Below are 22,923 nucleotides of genomic sequence, written 5' to 3'. Positions count from 1 at the left end.
CCTGGGAGCAGAAACATGCTCTGCACACTGGGTAGTGGTCAATCAGCCACCTAAGGGAAATTTTGAAAGGTGGTAAGAGAAACCTTTTTTTGCTCCTTGCTGCAACAGTCTAGAACAATGACAGCTCCTGCAATAATTGGTATGTTGTGATGGCCTTCCTCTGAATCTTGCACTTTTTTTTAATTAACATCTGATAAATTTATTAGTATGTCAGAGATTTGGTTCTTCTACATTCAAATGGAAATTTGTTCTTCATTTATAAATAAGGAGACTTACCTGTGAGAAAAAGATTAAGAAATCTGTATTTTATTTTCCAGATCAACAGCTTTTTGATTGTTTCAATATGGAGTACAAAAAACACTCCCAAAACACAAAGAAATATTCTTAGTTCCACAGTAAGAACTATGTTTGTGTACACACCTGCATATATGTACAGATATGCCATTTTTTATTCAGTCTTTTTTCTTTTCTGTGTAGTCATTCCCCATCTGACACTTCCAGGCTGATAACTTGTGGCAGCAGTGGCTTATGGACCACTACACTTCGTGATGTTACAATGTGCCACCCTCCTATGCAGTTAAATCTCTGAACTTCATATTCTGCTTGCTTGGTAGAGAAAAGCAGCCAAAGCTGGTCAGGGTTTATGCTCAGAGGCTGATGCTCCATGGCTTCCGTAGTTTCACATATGGTACTATTAAAAAAAGATATAAATAATCACCTTGTTGCATCACCAATTGCTTTCACAGGTGCTTGCACTGAATTTCAGTTTGCTAGAGGGACAATAGCTGATTTGGGCCACTCAGAATCTACTTCAGAAAACAATTTAGCTTGAGTTTGACTTTAAGAACATTAGGATATCCAACTGCGATTAACGATCACGTTTTGGTATTTTTTCCTAGTGAGGACTTGAGGCTGGATGGATCCTCTATGCAAACTGTAAGATGTCCCAAATCAGCTCTCCGCTGGATGATTTTCTCGCTCCACTGTGCTCTGCAGCACAGACCTCTAATGTGAGTAATGGTGTCAGCGTAAAATGTCGTCTCACTCTGCAGTGGCGGAGCAGAGTCCTGTCTACAGTGACTCAGAGAAACAAATAGGAAACAGCATTTCCCCCAACAGGCATCTGATTTTTCAGAACTGAGCCATTGTAATGGGATGTGCAAAAAAACCCATCATTTATGCTTTCAGACAAACATGGCAAGTGGGACTTCTAGCTCCCTTCACTTGAGCATCAGGCTTTAGCTGGTTGCCTTTTTTTCTCTCAGTATTTACTAGAAATATTGTTCTTGTTACCACTTTGTGCAGGCTGGGTTCTGGTAACTGCCAGACCAAGAAACTTGACCCTGTTTGTTTGCTATAAGTGCTGCCAGCTTTACACGCATTCCACCCTCTGGGAACCCAGGAGAGCTTGTGTTTGCCTCCTGTTGCAACCTCGGGGAGATGCCCTTTCAGGAACTCGGCTCTTCAAATAAAAAAATCTCCCTCTTCACATGAAAGCATCCTAGAGTGAAAGCATTGCAGCATATTTTAAAAGCTTTATCTGTCTGGAAATTTTCCAGACAGTCCCTTACCTACCAATGTCGTCCTCCTCCTCTCCCCCTCCCTTCTTACATCTTCCCAAGCAGATCTGTATCATTAATATTTCAGTATCAGCTGTTCACAGGCATTGGCTACACTGCAGCGCACTTCATCAATAAGAGCCGGCAAAGGCTGTGAGGTTTGCCACACTGCCTTCATCCAGCGGAGGAGTAAGAGCAAAGGCAGAGACCGGCAGAGACACCAAGTATCTGCCGAGGGTAAGGCTGCATATTGCTGTGCCAGTCTTGAGGTGTGTTTTGCTGCTGTCCTTCACTGAGATCGTCCAGGTAATACCCTAGCAAGCAATAGGAATGGATGTCTTTAAGAAAGGTTTCTCCATTGCTAAAGAAGGTGTGGTGGCTGCTGCAGAAAAGACCAAGCAGGGAGTGACGGAAGCTGCGGAGAAGACTAAAGAAGGGGTGATGTATGTAGGTAAGACAGAACTATTTTCAATCTACATTTGAGCATGAACTGACACATAAGTTGTCTCTGAGAAAGCCTGGGGAAATTATGCTGTGGCTAAAGCTTGGGAGTGAATGGCAGGAGGTCTGGATAACATCCTCAGCTCTGTCCCGGAGTCGCTGCAGAACCCTGGAATGCCACATCCTCCCTGTGCCTCAGTTTCCCCAACTGTAAATTAGACATAGGAACAGCCACTGCTTCAGGGGAGGCAGAACTAATGCAACGTTAAGGAGCAGATGCCCAGGGGGAACGTTTCTGTTATGGCTATTCACTGGTTGTTTGCAGGGCAAGTCACTTGCTCTCCAAGCATCTGAGCACTGCTCCTCTCCGCCTCACTTCCACACTCCCCGAGAGGAGCCAGCAGCATTAAGTGGGGATTGCAGGATGCATCAGTTTCCCCAAAAGCATACTGTTTTATCCTGAAATCCTTCTCTTGTTCACTGATCTGTTTCATTCCTTGTGCACACATTAATCTTGCTTTGCAAGAGACACACAAATTAATTTTGCCCAAGCAATAGGATCTGGAAAACAGCACGTCTGATGTCCTGCCTAGAGACCTCTCTCACAGTTAATGTGCTGTTTCAGAAGCCTCCCTGTTCAAGGTGACCCTCGAAACCCTCTATCTCCACTATCTAGTGCATGCAGTTATATGGCTGGATGGTCAGATATTCCAGGTACTATAAAATCTATAAAGTCTTATGTTCCCAAGACTGATTACCTCGCTGCTGATTACTGCACCTCGCACAGCTTTTTCTGTTTGCTATATGTGGGAGAGAGGGGTTTTTTTAATAGGAAAGTTTACATGCAGACTCCTCCTGCTATCGTGCTGCAACATCCACAGCTGTACATAGCTACTGTATTTAAAACAGCTCTATTGACAATAGCTACAGATATATATTTGTACATTACAAATCAAATACACATTTTATGTGTAGCAGATCTGGTAATGCCTTCCTCCCAAAATTTTAAATACTCAGCTATCGATTGGTATGCTGTAAGTGAACACATGTAACGGGTCACATTTCAATTTGAAGCTGACTCACAAGAAAAAAAGGTAAACAGCATCCCTGTAAGCAATTAAACTAACCACAGTAGCTGAAACACCAGCCTGTGAAACATCACAGCTAGATGTCAAGTTGTGGCACTGATACTGTTCCAGCTGCTTCCTGATTTGAATGATGTCAGAGAGGGTTATTCTGAATGTTTGTACATAATTCCTCACATCTCTGTTCAGTCATGTTGTACATCTCTGTACCATGACCTGGTTTTCATTTTTGCACAGCCATGAGGTACAGAGTCTGCCTATGAGATTCTAACCTTTTCAATAAAGTTTTCTAAAAGCCTTCTTAAAACCTCAATCTCTGAATGAGGATCAAATAAGAATCAAGGTGAAGACTAAATGCTTTCTCCTTTTATTTTTTTGTCTTGGTTTGTTGCATACTGCAAGTTCCTGTCTGTCATGCACTGAAGAGTGCTTTGCCTTTGGGCTGGTGCAGTTCCTGTTGCACACTGGAGGATGCTCAGCTTTTTAGGGAAAACTCAGTCTTTCACAGGCAGGAAAAGTAAAGGCCAGATGCTGATTAGCTCGGAGAATTGATTTTTAAATAAGCAGAGAAGATGGAGGCCAGGTATGTTGATTAAAACTAGAATGATTAACATGTTGTTCGTGCTGCCTTTTCTCACTCTGTGCCACGTGATGGGTTAATCAGAGACCTGAACTATTCCTTCCTTGCTCCTTCTTTGCAGAGCCCTATCCCAGCAACTTGGTCTAGAGTGTTACGTGATGCAACCTGAATTTTTGGATGCTAGAGAAAATAGTAAGTGAGGAAAAAGCTCAAAGCCTAGGGTGGATGAAGTGGATCCTTGACTTTTATTCAGGTCTGTGTTAACTCATTGCTTGCTCTCCGAGGAGGATTCCAGATGTCTGGGCAGAACCACCAGGTCTGGTGAGTCATTTGCTGCTGCCCCAGGAGAAAAAAATAATGCTCATTCAGAGGCATCTGCCTGGAGCAGATGGTGTTACCAGGGCACTGCAGCCACCTTGTCCCTCCCCTCTGAGCCACACAGGTCCAGTTCTCACAACCTGTGCCAGGGCTGGAGATGCCTTCCTCCTGTGCTAGCACTGCAATGTGGCTCACAACCAGGCTGGTTAGGGAATGAGCATGGGGTGCTCCTGACCCACCGTGTGGCTTGCTGGATGTATGGGGTAGAGAAAAAGGTGCAGAGAGAGAGAGAGAAATCCTGTCACATGGGCCACCTTTACACTTAGTAAAATCACAGTCTGCTCCCCAAATCGTAACAGCCTCTGTTACACTGAAGTGGCAGTGGACCCTTGCACATTAATGTGTATTCAGCAGTTGATTCAATGAGCTGTCTTTTTTACTTGGTTTAAATAGGGGGATAAGTGATGCCGAAGTTCATTAATGAAGTTAATGCAAAGATGCATCAGAGTGTTGAGTATAAGGTCATTACTAGTGATTAATACTATAATTCAGGAAGCCTCAACAAAGAATGCACTTCTAGTCTTCCAGAATGCCCTTTGACCACGCGTGTCACAGAAAGCCCCAACGCAGCAAGCTCTACTTCAACGAAGTGACTCCAGCATGAACTCCTGCAGGATTTACAGCACATTGTAATATTCTTTTCTACTGTAAACCTTTTCCCCTGCACAGTGCTCCGCCACCTGGGTCACACCCTTGTGATACCAAAGCTCTTACGGATGACTCACAGCACTCAGAAGAGGCAGGATGCACGAACTTTTAATTCTGTGTACACAAGCTGCAGGCAAGGACTAAGGAGTGAAATGAGATTGAGCATCAGGTGATTGCTTTCTGATTCAACAGATGTGGGTTGCTGGCAAGGGTATATGCTGGAAGGTCAGATTTCATCTGGTACATAATAGATGCTGAGCCTGAGTCATTGGGTGTGGTCCGGAGACTGGGTTAGGAAGATGAGGCAAGCTCTCCCCAGGCTGCAGCAATGACAGTTTCTGATGCCATTGCTTCTGTCGTGAAATGGATTTGGGTGTTTTTCTTCTGCCTGTATCCCTCCTTTCTGGAATTATTTTCCATTGGAAAATATGGCACCCACCCACTCCCTTCCCCCTGCAAAAGACTCAAGCCCAGATACTAATCTTAAATTAAAAGTCTGGTAATTTTTAATGCATTTTTACTGCAAAACTGAAACATATGCAAGGCTAGTACAGCAAATTATGTATTCTACTTACCTAACAACTGCTCTTTGAAAAAACAGCTAAGCTTGAACATCTGTGTCTGAAGTGAGAAGAGCTTCTATGTCAAATCAATATTGTGGCAGTCTTTTATTGGAATGGCACTGGGAGGGAAACTGAAGCAGGACAGTGTCTGAATTGAACTGTGCGCATTCGGCCTGTTCAGGAGCTCACATTCATGGCTTGAGACTTCCACCTGCTCAGCCCACTGCTGTGCTTCTGTATACATTTGTATATGATGGGCATCACTATTACATCCAGTTTACAGCAGTGCACACGTATCATATGCATCATTAGGAACTGCAGTTTACAGCAGCAACGAGTATAAAGTACAAAGATTTCATCAGTGTGCAGTTCAGGAGGGTGGAGTGAAATGTTGAGGGGATATTGTAGTAGAACAGCTTTATTCTGCCCCAGGCAACCATTACAACTACCAAAATAAATCAACAATTGAGAATTACGTTCAATAATACATAAGGTGTATCGGGCAGAACAGAGCTGGGCTGGATCTGTCGTTATCAGGGCACCACACCTGTTTTGCTTTTCAGGCTGTTAATGAGAACGAGATGTGGTTTGTAGCTGATTTCTCCCACCACACCCATGGATGCTCCAGTACCTCTGGAGCTAAAGATCTGCCTGATTCTCTATCATTTTGACAGTTGGCCATAAAAATCCTTTTGTTGTATCAGTATGGGAAACTTGAAAAGAGCCTCTATAGGTGCAGATAAATTACAAAATACAGTAAAGTGGGACCAGTGGAACCTTTTAGCATGTGTTTGTTTAACTTCCAACAGAGATAAATCTGATCCTTTACGTTTGTAATGTGAAAAAGCATCTAGTTACTGTGTGGCCTGCCCATCTACCATATGATTTAACATACATGCTGCAGTACACAAATAGAAGGGATATATAGCAGGTCACTTGAAGCCTGTAAGATTATTTATTCCTTAAGGGCTACTTGTGTTGCAAACCGAATGCCCTCACATCCTGTTAGCTTTTCTGCCTTGAGAACAGCGAGATAAATTACCATGTAAGAATACATATGGTGTACTTTTATAATTTGAGATAAAAACATCTGCATTCTGTGTATCGCTGCAAGCAGGCACTTACAGCCAGGGCTGAGGCATCGAAATGAGAATCTAATAAGCAGGTATGTAGTAGGTGCATGGTTGTTCTGTCAATTCAGCCTCAAGTTTCTCCAGAGTCTTTATTAGAGGTGGAGAATGAAGCTTTAAATGACCACTGCAGCCAAGTATCCTGCTGAAAGGCAGGAGAGAGTCATGGATGCGACTCATTGTCTTGAAAGACTAAAGTAGTGAGATTTTACCAGGTGACTTAATATACATTGATTTTTACAATTAGCTTAACATTGACTTACCTCCACTCGACTGTTCTTTTCATTTTGGAAATATTCCAGGGACAATTTTTCATACTTCAGCATGGTATAATCAAGAATTTTCAGGTCTAGGCATCTCCAGACAATTTGTGGTTGAAGTTATCCAACTCCCGACACAAAGGTACTCATTGACATTATTGCGGAAGGAAGCTGGTCCCTTCTGCTGGCTCTACAAATGGCTTGTGTCTTAGCAGAAGGTGCTGGCAGTACCACAGCTCCCCACTGCACCTTGTAAGAACAGAAAGCCATTCATGTTCAGAAACCAAGTAGCACTGATGGACCGTGTGTTTCCTTTCACAGGTACCAAAACCAAGGAAGGCGTAGTGCAAAGTGTGACCTCAGGTAAGAGCACTGTCCCGAGAGAGATGTGGAAATCTGTGATGTCTTGCTGGACCTCTTGATAAGGCCGTCGCTCCTGCCAAATGGAAGGTCTCTGTGGTGCACCACTGATCTGTGTGACCTTCCATTTGATGAATGGAAGATGCTCGCCAGGAGCGATGGATGGTTCAGGGTCTGGTATTTGCAGAGCACATGGATGGGAGAAAATAATCAGTAGAGCAAGTGAAAAAAACCTCAAATGTTACTTGGCAGACTTGGATGGTTCACAGCAATTTAGACATTTCACAATGTCAAAAGTGCTGCCTGGCATGCAGAGAGGATTTACTTGCATCAGATCCTGTCCAGCCAAAACTGTGGTCTTTGGGAGACTCCTGTCAGCCAGTCACAGAGTCAGGGACCCTAAGGCATCCTTCTCAGTATCTCAAGCTCCAAGGCAGGGTAGCCATATAGATTGCCTTGGAGAGAGATGAACAGATCCTTTCCCTGGAGAATTCAATGATTATTACTTTTTTCTACCCAGGTGTATTAAATCAAACAGAAGGTACCCAGAGAGAGGTCATACACAGTCTGTAATGCAAAATACCTAACTTGCACAGTTGTCTCCCAGTATCTTACAGTGAATTTTTCAGTCTCCAGTTGCCCACAAAGATTGACGGGCTGCAGTGCTGCTCGCTGTGCAGCATTTTGAGTCAGACAAAACCCTCACTTACACAATCTAAATTCGGATGTGATCTCACATTAAAAATCCAAATAAGGACTGTACGAGGGCAAATTTCTTCTCTTATTTCAATGCAATCGTTTTATTGTTCCAGTGAACCTGTCAGCCTTCTGGCAGTGCCTAGCTCATTGACTTTCTGCTTTTGTTGAAATCCCAGTTGCTGAGAAGACCAAAGAGCAGGCCAATGTGGTGGGAGAAGCTGTAGTAGCCAGTGTGAACACAGTGGCAAACAAGACTGTAGAAGGAGCAGAGACCATTGTGGCCACTACAGGAGTTATAAAAAAGGTATGTTTGGTTTTTTTGGTGATGTGCAGGATAGAAGAGTCATCTTTGGATGACAAAATATCTGCAAACTTTTACAGCTGATGGTTTTACCTAGTCAATGAGAGGTTTTCAGCAATACCAGCTTTTGTATAATGCTAACATCATTGTGTAATGCCTAATATAATCATAGAATCATTTAATTTGGAAGGGACCACCTGAGATCATCCACTCCAACCCCCTTAGGGTCAATGAGAGCAGGTTGCCCAGGACCGTGTCCAGCTGGGTTTTGTGTATCTCTACAGATGGAGACTCACAATATCCCTGGGCAACCTGAGCCTGTGTTTGACCACCCTCACAGGAATAAAACAAGTGTTTTCGTGTGTTCAAATGGACGTGTTAAATTGCCTCTTGCCCCGTCAGTGGCAGGAGTCCATCTCCCCCTCTTCTTATGAATGTAGAAAAGCATTTTTCCCTCGGCCTTGGCTAGAAATGCAGCCAGGCCGCGGCGGGAACCCGGCCGGAGTTGGAGCTCCGGGGTGTGCGGGCTGTGCAGGAGCGGAAGCTCAGCGACTGCCCTCCCGCCGGGCCGCGGCCCGTGCAACGCCAGGCCCCGGCCCCCCGGGGTGTGCGGGCTGTGCAGGAGCGGAAGCTCAGCGACTGCCCTCCCGCCGGGCCGCGGCCCGTGCAACGCCAGGCCCCGGCCCCGGCCCCGGCCCCGGCCCCGGCCCCGGCCCCGGCCCCGGCCCCGGCCCCGGCCCCGGCCCCGGCCCCGGCCCCGGCCCCGGCCCCGGCCCCGGCCCCGGCCCCGGCCCCGGCCCCGGCCCCGGCCCGCTCCGCAGGCACCAGAGGGCAGCAGCGGGTCAGGCGGAGCCGGGCCGGCGGGTAGCCGGGACCTCCCGCTCTGCCTCGTGCCAGTTTCGACACTAACCAGGCGCCTGCTGTTAAAGGCAGGCGGCGTGACCCAAAATTGTGCACAGTGAAGCCAGGTTCAGACAAGGCGTCTTCTGTCCTCCAGCCTGATTTGACGAACTGGGTTGCTTCAAGGGGGGGGATTAAGGGGCATGTGGAGGAGCAGAATGGCTCCCTATATGCAGGCGAAGTTGATCATTAGAGAAGATACTTTCACTGGGTGGTGACAAACAGCAACCGTTTGTACAGTACATGAGGCTAATATTTGGCAGCTCTTTGGTACGCCCGGCTGCGGTTCCCCCCTTCAGAGAGCTGTGGTCAGAGGTGCTGATAGCGACATGAACTAGATGAGTCACAGCTAACCCAAACCCAGAATCAAAGCGAAGCAAGGCTGGCCAAAATTGTTTTAATTGTTCAGACAGTTGGCTAATTAATTTCCTGACCTACACGTAAACACATTGTGGTGTGAAACAAAACTTCTACACACCATATAAATCCTGAAAGAATAGACTAACAAAAGAGGAGAACAGCAGCTACAAGTGACGCAAAATGTCCTCCTGAAAGCATGTGAAAAGGGCAGATACAGAAGTTCTGCTAAGCCCTTGGGATAAGATTAATCTCTATTCCCAGAGGGAACAGCAGTTAGGCTGCAGGAGTGCAAACAGTCATTCCAATTTCTGTGGGGCCAGACTACCCCCCCTTACCTTTTGACTGGCTGGGCGTGGGGTGGTTGACCCAGGAGAACTAGGAATTTGCTGATGGTACGAATCCGTCCTGCAGATACCAAACTGTCTCCCCTTCTAGCAAGGACTGAGCAGCAGCAATCCTCTTCCCCTTTCACCCTCAGTGAGAGCCCCCCCTCAAAGACTGATGCACTACACCTTACAGGTGTTAATTTCAGAGCTCAAACTGATCGACATTATCTGTTTCCATCCTTGTGTAGGTAGTGCCTTAGAAAATCTGAGATTCCTTCACCCTGTAGTGGTTCTGGGTTATTCAGACTGCAGGCAATACACAAAATCTGTAAGCTTTCTAGAGGGTCAAAGATGTCATTCTGGCATCTTCTGATGATGTCTGCCTGCTTGGAGTTAAAATGGGGATTGATCAAGAAATAAAGAAGTGGAAAGTGTCACATGCTAAAGGGCAGACTAAATGGGGGAGCCAGGAAACTGCTTTGGACACAGTATCATAATGTAATGCCAAATAGCAGAGGTGGGCAGCAGAATCAAAATGGGAGGAGAAATGCAAGGCAAGTCACAGAAGAAAGAAATTCAGGAAAAATATTTCTATGAAAGAGAGGGGTCACCAACTCTACTGGTTTAATTCATCTTAGATTAGGAGTGCAAATCTTGTTGTCATCCTTACTCACCATACTTCGGTTGCATCTCTTAGGTACTTTTTGGATAGCAATGACACTGAGTGCATCCCAGCTGCTGACGGTTAATCGCCATGGAGTCAGAGCTGCTCCAGAGGGAGGGCCCTGAAAGGAGCAGAGGTGTTGTGCTGGGATATCACCAGATTTGCTCCTATTGCGCTGCACAATTTGCTAATAGAAATACAGCCAGAGGCTGCCAAGAGTGGCACTGTAATGCATGGAAAAGACCCACTGGAGCTACACTAAGAAGAGTGATGAGGTATAGCAGGTAGATGTTTAAAAAATAAATACCTTGTGTTATAGTCTTGCAGTCCTGGAAACACAAGCATTTCAGCCCCTGAAGTTTGAGAGAGCTGTTACATCCAGTCCTGAGACTTGTTCTTGCTCCATCCTGTCCTCCTCCTTTCCAGTTACAAAAAGCAGTTGCTAACATCTTCCTTCTGTTTTCAACTATCTCCAGTGTTCCCTGCTGACTTTATAGAGGGGTTGTTCAAAGCACCAGGGGATCTGCATGAATGCATGGCACTGAGCAGTGCTATGGGATGACTTGAATCTGGGGAGTCGAGTGCCCTATGAGGCATGCCCCTAGCTCAGCATTTCTGGTATTAACTACGGAGAGCTTGTAGACATTTAATCTGTGCATTTGCCGGCTGGGGTCAGTGGCAGGCACATACTAGCAAGGAGAGGGGATCTCTAAGGATTCTGGATTAAGTTTTGCTTGGGGTGGCAGCCGTGGGGTGGTTGAGCTCTGCGGGTGTATCAGATGGCGACTTTGGCCATGGGAAAGAATTCAACCCTTCGCAGAACATGGCAGGCACTGAAATTGGACACACGTAGGGCAGCTGGCAGCCCGCTGCTCCTTGCCGTCCTCTGTGGGTGCACTTGGAGCCAGGCAAAAGGAAACGGGACTGAAGTAACTCTATGCCTATGAAGGGGTGCCAAGCACCAGATGAGAGCAACCTCAACTAGTGTTGGCATTGCCTAGTAGGGCTTTGGCACAGGCCTGGTCTCTGCTAACTGAGTACAAGAAAGCATTGACTGGTTTGGAGGAGTTTTTAAGTATTAACTAAAAAATACGTAAGTTAAAAGATTATAAATCCTCCACAATTTTTCTAACATGCAAGGGAATGAGACCCATCAGTAACATGTTTTGTCTGTGGCTCTGCATGATAAATATCCCTATCTTAGAAGAGGATTAATTCTTCGTCTGGATGACACAGCACAAAGTTTGCTGCATTGGAGACACCATATGCTTGGGAACAAGTGCATGTACATACACACACACTCACAAAATGTCCCTCGGGGACTGGAAGAATTCCCCCTGTAGCTGATTCTTCCCTATGCCCTCCACCTAGATCTTCCCTTTAGATCTATTTGCTCTATCAGTTTTCATATGGTTTAGTTGTCAGTTCATGGCTTTGTCATTTGAATTGGGTTTGGTCTTTTTTTGTTTCACTGCGTTAATTATTTGAGCAGTTGCCAGTTATGTGCAACTGCTGGGCGCGTTCGCTGGATCGCACCGTTTCTCTCTGCACTTGATCTAGCGCACGTGTGCTGCACACATACCACAGCTTATCGCTTTCATAACAACTGCACATTTTGAATATGAATGGTTGATGTTCATGGCCTTAATTCTGTTCACTTAAACCCTGCAGTGCCACTGACGCTAAGACGGTCGCACCAAATGTATGCAAAGTAGAAACTGATGAGTGACCTCCCTGTTTAAGTTAGTTTGGGCAGGGCAAGTGCCACTAGGAGAGAGCCACCCAGGGCGTCTGAAAGGCCACCAAGGGCAGAGCTGCTGAGCAGGAGAGGAGCAGGGAAGTCAACAGCTGAATGACCTTACAATGAAGTAGAATAAATAGTCAAAACTCTTCCCCTTTATATTCAAGCTTCATCTTTTGTATTCAAGCTTCACTGTACTTCACTGATGCAGTGATGCATCCTGGTGGTATCCTTCAGTGTCCCATGGAGCAGGCAAGACCGCAAAAGCAGCGTGGAGGGGGATATTCTGCCTACAGGCACTATTTCTTGTGCTTCCCTCTCAGTCTCATTAGTGCCTCCAGACGTACATTTTTCACATGCGGAATAGCTGAGTTAGTAGCACTAGTGAAGCCTTAAAGTCTGCAAGACTCTGTGTGTGCTTCATGGCTAAAGGCTGTGCCCCCGTAATCCTGTAGGATAATAATGTAAACATTATTAAATTTGTATTATTTGTATAAGCAGCCCCAGAAAACCCTAAAAGAGTCTGGCTGCAAGCTGGATGAAAACAAAGCTACCCCAAGAGTTCACCTGGATTTGTAGGGTAAGACAGGAATCCTGCATGCCCATCTGTCTGTCCTGTCAGTGGGTCCACTCATTTTAATCACAGGTTGACCTCCTAGTCAGAGCTGTCAGCATCACTCCAAGCACTTTCAGCCTGAAACCATCCAGGACAGCCTGTCCATAGGACCTGTCAGGTTGCCTGAGGGTTTACAAGGGAGTGGTTTGGTGATACTGCCAAGTAGCATTGCTTTTGCTCCAACGCCCAAGGTCAGGAGCACTATAGAAGGCTGAACATTTCTCCACCTTATGCAATTGATGTCCCATTGCGGGCTGTTAAATTTGTATCATATTAGGTTGCCAGTCAGCCTCTCTGGTTTTACAGCCTTAAAATAATACCAATAAACCCAGAAATATTTCTTGCCACTGAGTTTGTTGAGTTTTTGATGAATGATCTTGCAGCATCCAACATTTAGATTCTGCATGTTTTCTCTGTTAGATAAGGAAGATAATCCTGATAACGTCGATTGTTTCAGAATTTTTGGGAATGGCAAAAAAACCCCACTGACCTATAACATAATATGGATAAAAATGTGAATTCCATTTCATGTAAGGACTCAGCCAGTGGAACATAAAACACAGTTGTTGAGCTGAAAAAGAGAATTTCATATAACCTGTGACATAGAGAAATCTGAAGAATCGAGTTGTAATTTTTTTTGCAAAATGTGTGGACTTTTAAAACCTGTGTTTAAAAAACATATTAAAATATCCGAGTCCAGAAGCCTATAGTACACTCTATTTAAGACCTCTTAACATTGTGCAGGAATATTTTTATAAATGGCAGGCCCTAATTTGTTGGGCTTTTCATTAGTGATACCTAAACATGTGACTATGTTTCATAACCCTAGTGAAATGTTGTATTTTATATATAGAAATCTTCTATAGTGTATATATTCTATATAAATATATATATGAACAAATATTTTTAAACTTGTATAGTATTCCTGTAATGAATTCTAAGGTCTTGTATTTCACTTAACTATTTCATTAAACTACTTAATTTTTCTCTCTTCTCTAGCCAAAAAGATTCAAACCCACCCTCCAAAACAAAAGGAAGATAACAGCCCATAGCAAACTAAAGTAGGGTTTGTTTTTTCATTTTAAGTACCTTTTCTAACACAATACATAATTTCTGAGAGGGGGAAAAAATCTGCTTGCCGTTTAAGAGCAGGAGGAGCGTTACTAATTACTTCATGGTTGCAACATGCCTTTCTCTGAGAACTTTTTATCCCTTTTAATGAGGAGATGGACACTGAAAGGAATGCCAAAGTCCTTGCTGCCCTCCAGAGAAGCTGGATTTTCACCCTTGCTTTCTTGCTCAGCATCACGCTGTGAGTCAGTATTATAGCTGGGGTTTGTATCCAGGAATTTCTGGCTCTTCATCCAAGGTGAAGACCCTTACATCACTGGGTCCTCCTCTGTATATTGTTTTCCTGACTAGGTACAGAAATCCCCAGCCAGCTGACGCCCAGCTGAAGAATGCAGCCCTTCCTCGTGCTTGTTATTCTGGGCAGGGTAGGAAGCGCGTGAGAAAAAGGCTGTGAGGCGACGTCCCTAACACAGCCTGACACCTCTTCATCCTGCAATTGTGCTGGTTCCTCCACCACAGTTTAGAAACACTCTCCAGAAACATGGTTGCTTTCCTTTCTAAAAATAGATGGATGAGTCACTTCTATCCTTCTGGAGCACAGTCTTGGCAGAGAGCATGATTTAAGGGATATAATAAGCAGCACGATAGCTGAACAGGGATTCTTCAGCCCACTCATCGCTCTCGGATGCAGTGTCTTGAGGAGGGATCCCCTTTTCCATTACTGTTTCCAGAGCTGAGCTCCTTGCCCGCAGGAAGAGTGTGATAAATAATTTTGTCCCAAACCAGGTTTTTAAACAAAGTTTCCAATTTATTAAGTAAATAGAGATAAGCAAACAGCTCTGGGTGCACCGGGAGTCTCTGCTCTACCAGGACGCACACTGTGAAAAACAAAGCAACTTCTTTTATAGTCTAGCATTAATTACATATTCATAATAGGCATGTTCTTTTCCAACGGGCTAGCAAGACACATCAGTTCATATACACAAAAATCACACACATTAATCAGACCACCTGAGAAGGGCAGTCCTACAGTGATAAGTTCCCGGGATTCACCCACACCTCTGGTGATTTGTGATAAATTCCCGGGATTCATTTACACCTCCGATGATCGCTCTTAATCTTCCTTGCATTAGTTGAATCTTACTCCCTGAGCACAAGCCAAGGCCCCTTTTCTGATGCAAATTCCTCTTGTAAGGAGCAATCCTGTAGATGTTTCCTGGGCGTGTAGATGTGTCATGGGCATGTAGATATGTTTCCTTGATATCTGGAGCTTTGTCTTCTCCATGTTAGACAAGATGTTAGCTATTTACCAATTTTGCTCATCAAATAGCTAAAACATCCTTGTGGGGGAAGGAAAACTCAGGGGAACAAAGACGAACACGAATCAGATAAGAACATTTCACAAAGAGTAGGCTTAAGCCTTGTAGAAAGATGGGGTGTACCGCGCTTGTCCTTGTGTTCCTAGGAGCTGTCCCCTCGTTTTCCCAGCGCAGCTCAGTGCCTTAGGCAGTCACCTTTAATTCACCTTTACGATTTCATAGGAGCTGGTAACCCCACCTGCAAAAAACCTACGAAGCGCCTGCTGTTGCAGCTCTTGTCATTGGCCTGCATTGCAGATTTCTTTCCACCTAACAGTCCAAAAAACTGCCTGTAAAGCTTCAAAATACAATTTTAGGCTATTTACCTGCTTTGACCTAATATGCACCGTTGAGTTACAAGGTGTAGTCCTTTTTATGTGGCCCTGTACACATGTAAAGTGTTTTAAAGCCACAGACTCGATCCTGAGGCTGGATCAGCCTCCCTAACTTCAGAGTAGTGAGCTCTGTTTGCTCACACTTTGCTTTGCAAGGAGAGATCACTTGTTTCAGAAAGGCTGTGGCTAGGCTCCATCAGAGTGGTGGCCTCTCCCCAGCAGCCTCGGCTCCCTGCTGCACTGGGAACTGGAGACTGTGTGGTGTGCACAGTTTGATGTCATTAGGTTACTGGGGGTTAACACAGATCAGGCTGATACTAGCAAGAATCATTTCAGTCAACAACACGGTGCAAATTAAGGGCACATATTTTAGGGAAAACAAAAATCATACTTTACTTTTCATATGGAGACACCGCCAGTGCATGGCTCTCTATAAACAAGCTGACTCTTGACAGGGAGGTGAAGGGAATGCCTGGAGCTGCAACAGACATCAGTACTGGGCTGCAGCTCCTATTTTGGCCATTTTCTTTGTTTGGTGGATTGATCTCTTATGGTAGCTTGCATGGAGAGCAGGAAGCCTATGGCAAGACAACCAGGTTGCGGTGCTTCCATCTCTCAACTCCCCTTCCTGCCAAAAATGGATCCCAAGTCCAATTTGCAGCTTAAATTTTCATGGGATCTACCTTATATCTGTGTAACTCTGTGAAAGATGTCTATTTTTTCCTTTTTATTTTGCCTCACCTCTTCTTTCCCTATTCAGTTCCAAAAGCAGCAGGGGTGTTCTCCTACTGATGATATGTGACTGGACAGGAAAATAAGGACAGACACGTGTGAAAATGAAGAGTGCAGTCCCCAAAACACACAGAGCATAAAGTTCTGTTTACAGTAGGTTTGACAGCAACATTTGATTTGCATTGCATCAACAGCAGCACCAAGGAAAGTGGTGGCTTCGTGTTTCCAAAATACCAAAATTAAAATGATGTATCTTCCTTCCATGCAAAACTGATTTTCCCTTTATGTAATATACATGTCTCAGGTTCCTTCCTGACTTCATGTGGGAAAAGACAGTAAAAATTGAGCGATACTGCTAGGCATGTGCGCTTAAAGGGAACAGCGAAGCTTTGTCATTTTAGCGGAGTTCCCTGGTGATTTGGGGCTGGACTATAAAGGTCCTGCTATTTCTGCTTCCCCCTGCTCTTACTGACTGATTGCCCAAAGGTGCATTGCTGCTTTCTGTCCATCCCCTATGCACATCCAGTATGGTCCAGATTTTTGTCGTCTTTCCCATGTGGTCAAATCACGTTTAAAGTAAGTGCCTGGTAATACCACCTTTTCTCTTCTTCTTTGGATAGGAAGGTAGCTGAAAGATGTGGGCAAGTAGCTAAAAGAGCCCAAAGTGCTTATGAAAATGCTTGGACTTCAAACACAAAGAAAAGCTTATCCTTTGATAATGACATTTTATCTGAGGCATGACATTAATGCCACCACAATACTGCTACATCTGAAATTAGTATTAGTCTATGCAATGAGTGCTTAGGGTACATAAGATAATGTCAGGACAGGCTAGGCATAATCTGTCTTACTTGAGATAATTTTATGTGTTCCTCCTGAATTTCTTCACATTGAAAGAGTCAAAACTCCGGTCTTGGTGACAGGAAAGAAAACTTCAGAAAAAGAACAGATTTGCTGTATGAAAGAGTCCCTAAACCAGGCTGTAAGAAATTGAATTGCTTTTCCATAGATACCTGCTCCAACAAGCTGCACAAAAAAATTGATTTTGAACAATATTTGCCATCTATTAAAGCCGGTAATTTTTTTCTGTGTGTAATGTTCAAACCCATTTCGCGCAGTCTGCTCAAATACTCTGTCTAAGATTAGGGCGATGTCTTTGCATGTCGCAGTAAGGACAAACCTCTCGCTTGTGACTTGGCAGGAGGACCTGGCTGCGCCGCAGCTGCCCGAGCAGCCGGAGACGGCAGGAGAAGGGGCCCTGGTGGCAAGCACAGGCGGCGGCAGAGAGGTGAGGTGGTGCCACGGCCCTGACTTCCCTGGCAATCCAGACTGCATGTGGGCTTTTTCTGGGTTACTGGGTTTCCTCAGGACGGTCACCCCTTTGCTGTCTGTGGTTATAGATCTGCCGCATATGGAGCCCATCAGTAGTGCCACTTTCACGAGCTATTTGACAAAAACCTGAGCTCATCAGTTCTCGCTTTTGCCACTTCCTTTTTTGGGACCAAGAATTTGCCATGAGTGACAGATTGGACCGTTTGTAAACTGCTGCCTGATTTGGGCTGATGTTGGGATGTAAATGCACATATAATAGTTAATGCTTTTCTATGGTTTTATCATCACATGGAATAGCTTTTTCCTGGTTACAGACATGCTTTAGAAGACCTTTAGTTAACAAGTTAAATTTTTCTATAGATTTTTAGATAACAAATTAAGATTTTTTTCTACGGATTTTTCTATATTTAAATTAGTTCTTTTATTTTTTTTTAATCTATGCTACCTGCAATGTCTTTTGAAGCCCTGGGTCAAATGTCAGTCTCTGGGGCAATTTCAGCTCTTGAACAAGGGAGGACAACCTCTTATTGTCCAACATGAATGCTTTAAAGGGACAAATGCTTCTCACGTATTATTTCCTTTACAATTTTTGTCCTAAGGCCTTTGGCTGCCCACTCCACATGCACCACAGTACTGCATGCACCCAAACTCCCCAGTTTTCAGCTTCTCTGAAGCTCAGACTGTTTTCACAGTGCCTGAAGCTCCCAAAAGTCTCAGCTTGCACCGACCAACCTCCACTAGCCATTGCCCTCGTGCCAGTCCCAAAAATGAGCCCCGCTAACCTGACTGACTTCATGGCTGCACAAGTGCTAACATCAGGCTGCATGTTGGGCATGAGGCGGACCCGGCAGCAGAAAGCAGGACACTCCTGCCAGTGGCAGCCCAGCCCTGTATTAGCTCAACTTCCACCGCATGTGAAATCACACCCTCGTTTTCCCCAGAGGTCTATTGCAGCAGGACTGTGTCTGGTTCCCAGAAGGAATGGGCAATTCATTTATTTTCTGCACCACATACAGTCCTCATTGTTTTGTAGCTGTTTATGGGGTTTTGTATGGTGACTACCAGCATTGATTTTTCGCCTAATTTTATTTATGTATGTTTTCCACTGGAAATAGTTAACTGTTTTCTTGTCTGCATTCTCTCATAGGATGAAAATGAAGGCAATTAATCAACTTAGGGACTTCTAGCTCAAAAGAGAGCATTCCAAGAGCATACATGGAAATATTAGCTGACACTACAACAGGAAAATCCTGCTCTCCATAGACTATCAGCATTCAGCTCTGTAGTCTTTCACTTGCCTCATAAACCAATGGTACAATATATGTAAGCCAGACTCCTCTAATTGTAAGTGAAGTGCAGGTGTGTACTGGGGTGTGTGTCTCCCCCCCCAACCTCCGTCATGGCTTCCTGACCCGCTCGCTTTGTATGTTTTTGTCGGACTCACTGATCTGCGTCTTGCATCTATCTACACTGGCACTTGGGATCTCTAGGTATCATGGAAATATTTTTTTTTAACTAATAAAAAAGTGTTTGAACAATTTTTTTGTTTTGTCAGTTTTGTTTGCACATTTTGGATGTTGATTCTTCCAAACTGATTAACTCTTCCTGTGAAAGTGTTGTATTAAACTATAAGGATCTCAGGAGTGTAAGGGCCTTAGATCATGATGTAAAAGATGGGGAATAATGAAAAATTGTATTTCTGAAGTCAATAGCATAGGTAAGCCAGCTTTCTGTCTCTCAGGGTTGAAAAATAGAGATTTCACTTTTTTAAATACTCCCCCATGTTTAAGAGGCAGGAGTGTGGGGATTGGAAAAAAGGAGGTTTTTTAAAGGAACGTGAAAGTCATGTTGAGCTCTGTTGGCATTTGTTCTTTGCTGTTTATTCTGCTTGCACCAGAGCCTGAACACTCTATCCTGACATCTGAGTAGAACAAGCAGCTAGAAGGTAATCAAAGAAACGTTCTGGGCACTGGCCAGACCAGAACTGCATTACTGCTGGCAGGGGCAGGCAGGATTGCTGTGAAATGCGTGAGTCCGATAACAGGTGCCAAAGGAGAATTACTGGTGCAACAGGAACACCGGGGCTGGTATCAGTTACAGCAGCCAGTCAGTCCACGGGTAAGCTGCTGAGTGAGAGCAGCAGAGACCTTCCACGCTCACAAGTGTAGAGAATGGGAAAATATTGCTACAACTCATTGCTGTAAGTAATGAAGGATGAGTTTAAAGCACATCAGTAAGTATGGATCTAAAAATGGGGTCTTTTATTCACCTGCAGGCAGAGCACCCACAAATCCATGAGAAGCCAGTATAAAATGCAGAGATTTAGACGGCTTCTTTAATCTTCATTACGGTGCATAATGGTGATGACTATGGAAGGTATTACAGGAGACACTTGCTGTAGCATGGAAGGATCTAGCAAGTGTGATAATCAGCCTCTCTCACGCACTAACAGTACGCATAGAGCTTTGCCTTGCAGAGACCACAGGATTTCTATCCAGAATGGATGTTTGATCTCAACAAGGAAAGGGAACAACAGCAGAGATAACAGGGTCCTTCAAAGGAAGTGATATCCCACGTGTGCATATTTTCTGATATCCTGAAAAACATCTGCAGAACTTACCAATTAAACAGAATGACTGAAATTGAGGCCAAGGTAAGGGGGCATAAAGGGCTGTGATACCCATGCCCTGCAGCAGGAGGCTGGAGCCTATTCTTAGTGCTTGCTAGAGACAGGGAAAAGTCACTCTGGTCCAAAGCTTTGCTTTATGGGGATACAAAAAAATTGTTCTGCCAGCCAGGGGTAAAGAGGAGGTGAGCACCTTCGCTAGCTACAGCACGTGTGGGAGGCAGGAGTGGGTATCAGTGGGGCCAGGCAAGTGTCAAAGCAAGGAGTAAGCCACTTCCCAAATGCCTGCCTCAAGCAGGCTTTGGTCCTGCTTCAAAAGGACTTAAATCAGGAGAGAATCATAATTGCTGAGCTGCAGGCACACTGCTCTGTGGTACTGAGCTGTATAGCTGCTTAAAGAGTGGCTTGCAGCACTCCACATCAATAAGCTGTGCTACAGCATCTTCTTCCCTGTGGGAAGGGAAGGATTTACTGGTATTTACACACCTATATCTAGAACTGTGGGCCTAAACACTGCTTGACTGTGGGCAACTAAAATGTCTGAACATTTCCTAAAGATCTGCCTCTGCCCTTGCCTGCTTCTCACATTGCTGAGCATGGTTTCATGCCCAGGCTGGACAAGGGTTCAGCATTTCCCTGCCATAGCCCCTGCCTCGGTCTGGTCTAGTCCTGTTGCAGTCACAGCTCGGAGGAGTCTTTATGCATCTTGCACAAGGCAATCACAAGCCTTAAAGACAGAGGTCAGGGCATGTTGTTTCCTCCCATGTGACTGTCCTGCGTCAGTGAGCGGGAACAGGGTAGTGCTGTGCCGGTGCAATGGCTCAGTGAGCCTCGGTTTCCTCCCCTCGTTTCCCCAGAGCGGCTGCTACCCAGCTGGTGAGAGTAGAGGTCCCAGTCTGAGTGGCCTTTGGCAGAGGCAAGAAAGGTAAACACTTGTTTCTCCTGAAGTAGAAGGGTCTGTCATAAAAGAGCCAAGGATTATCTCTTAATTACTAATTACATTTTATTGTATGCTTGTTTGGTTCACTGCACAGAAAAGAATTCTGTACTTTTAATGAGTATTCAGACAAGCATAATGAGAGGTGATGGAAACTGAAAAATGGAAGGATGGAGGAGATACATCAGAAATATCCCACAGCAGAAGGTGCCTTTGCAAGGGAAAAGTTGGGAATCCCCCTGACCCAGGTAAAAGCTGATGGAGGCAAACATTGGCAAAATAATTTTCTGGTGACAGGTCTTGGTCTGTGTGATCAAGAGTTTCTTTTATACATCTCACTCTTTGAATTATTTAAGTGGACCTTGTATGTGTGATACCACTCTCGTACAACCTGTTAATTTAATCTCACTGTGATGAGACAGCACTCGGTGCCCAGGGCGGCAGGGCCATAGTCTGTCCCCAATGACGTGACTCCAGGTGCTCCCGCTCAGACTTCCATGGTGATCCAATAAGCCAGGAACAGCCACTGTGAAGTGTTGCCTCAACTTTACCATGCAAGTGAACAACAAAATGCTGGAAAAACTTTTTTTTTTTCCTCTTGTAACAGCAAAACTTACCTACCATATAAAACTGCAGTTAAGCTTTATTAAGTGATTTGTTCTGATACAGTCCATAGCCTTTGAGAGCTCCTCCAACAATTACGTTTTAGCTAAGGGCTAAAGGGCATGCAGGGTCTGATTTATTAAAGATGTTTGTCTGGGATGCAGAAGAGAAAGCAGTAACTCTCCAGAATATCTCAACATGCATTCCACTAATTTAAATGCAAATCAGGTAATAATACACTTCCTAAAATACCACTTCATCTGAAAGTCCTATTTTTGTGTCTGCATAATGCATGTCCTAAAACTGAACTCAAAGACTACCTGATTAAAAACAGAAGGGCTGGTTCTTTAATGTCGTTATCCATAAAACATATATAACTACACATTCTCCCCACTTTGACACTTTTTTCTGTATTGAAGCATGACTTATTTTGTCTCATAAGTGCATTGAATCCCCGCATGAAGATACTCCCATACTGTTAATAGCATATCAGAAAAAAATTACATTAAAAATCAGCTTTCTGAACATCAGACAAAACGCTGTCTGCATGACTTCACACAGCTCTGTTAGCAGTGCAAAGTTTCTCTCTCAAGATTTGGCACTGATTTTTTGCATGGATTTCTGCATGGGAGGACAGCAAGCTCGGTAGCTCTGTTTTACCACCTTTCTTCTCCCACTGAGCCCCAGGTGGGGTGGGCAGCACAGCCGTGCATCCGAGTGGTAGAGCCACAGCGCTCCTTCCTCTCAGGCCATCTAGAAACAGATCCACAGCCCTCCCATAGTCCTCACCCTTGGCTTACATCCCAGCTCACATCCTCGGCTTTCCTAGCCACTCCTGGGATAAGACCAGTTATTTCCTTCCCTAGCCCTGTGCCAGTTCTTAAGGTGGTGGTCAAGCCTTTCTCATCCTTTTGCAGTTTAAAGGCCAGACAATTTTTTTCCCTAATTCGCAATCTGCAGGCTATCACGAGACTCCACAAAAACCCCAGTATTTAAGCATGGTTTTAGTCTTCAGTGCTCTGGAAGATGGCAGAAACTGAACACTTCACCTAGACATTGCCTGGACATTCAGAGCCCAGAAGGTAAAGGAATCCTTATATACTGGCTTTATTTTAATCTCATCTAATTAACCCCATTTGCCCATTTTCATGGGTAAAACATGAGTTCTAGCTCTGATCGGTTACCTCTCATCTTCATCAGGTGATAAAAAAAAAGAAGTGTTCCTGTTACTGATATGTGAGACAGTGCTCAAAGATGCCATAGAAAAGGCACGAAAGGAAGGAAACCAGGACAATTTCTAATTTCCCTGAGATTTAAC

The 22,923-nt window shown here is 44.6% G+C and overlaps 1 protein-coding gene across 1 annotated transcript; it reads left to right on the top strand.

Moving 5' to 3' along the window:
* Positions 1-1,889: 1,889 nt before the first annotated feature.
* On the top strand, positions 1,890-18,607 carry SNCG (synuclein gamma). The gene is made up of 5 exons (XM_086467305.1): positions 1,890-2,010; positions 6,966-7,007; positions 7,880-8,007; positions 17,309-17,395; positions 18,587-18,607. The coding sequence occupies exons 1-5, from the start codon at positions 1,890-1,892 to the stop codon at positions 18,605-18,607; spliced, it is 399 nt and encodes a 132-aa protein (XP_086323431.1).
* The last annotated feature ends 4,316 nt before the right edge of the window (positions 18,608-22,923 follow it).

The sequence above is a fragment of the Leptosomus discolor genome, chromosome 6, assembly GCF_034619465.1.
Source record: "Leptosomus discolor isolate bLepDis1 chromosome 6, bLepDis1.hap2, whole genome shotgun sequence".
NCBI classification, from domain to species: Eukaryota; Metazoa; Chordata; class Aves; order Leptosomiformes; family Leptosomidae; genus Leptosomus; species Leptosomus discolor.
Note: the sequence above shows the minus strand (reverse complement) of the source record. Positions and strands in the feature narration are given on the sequence as shown.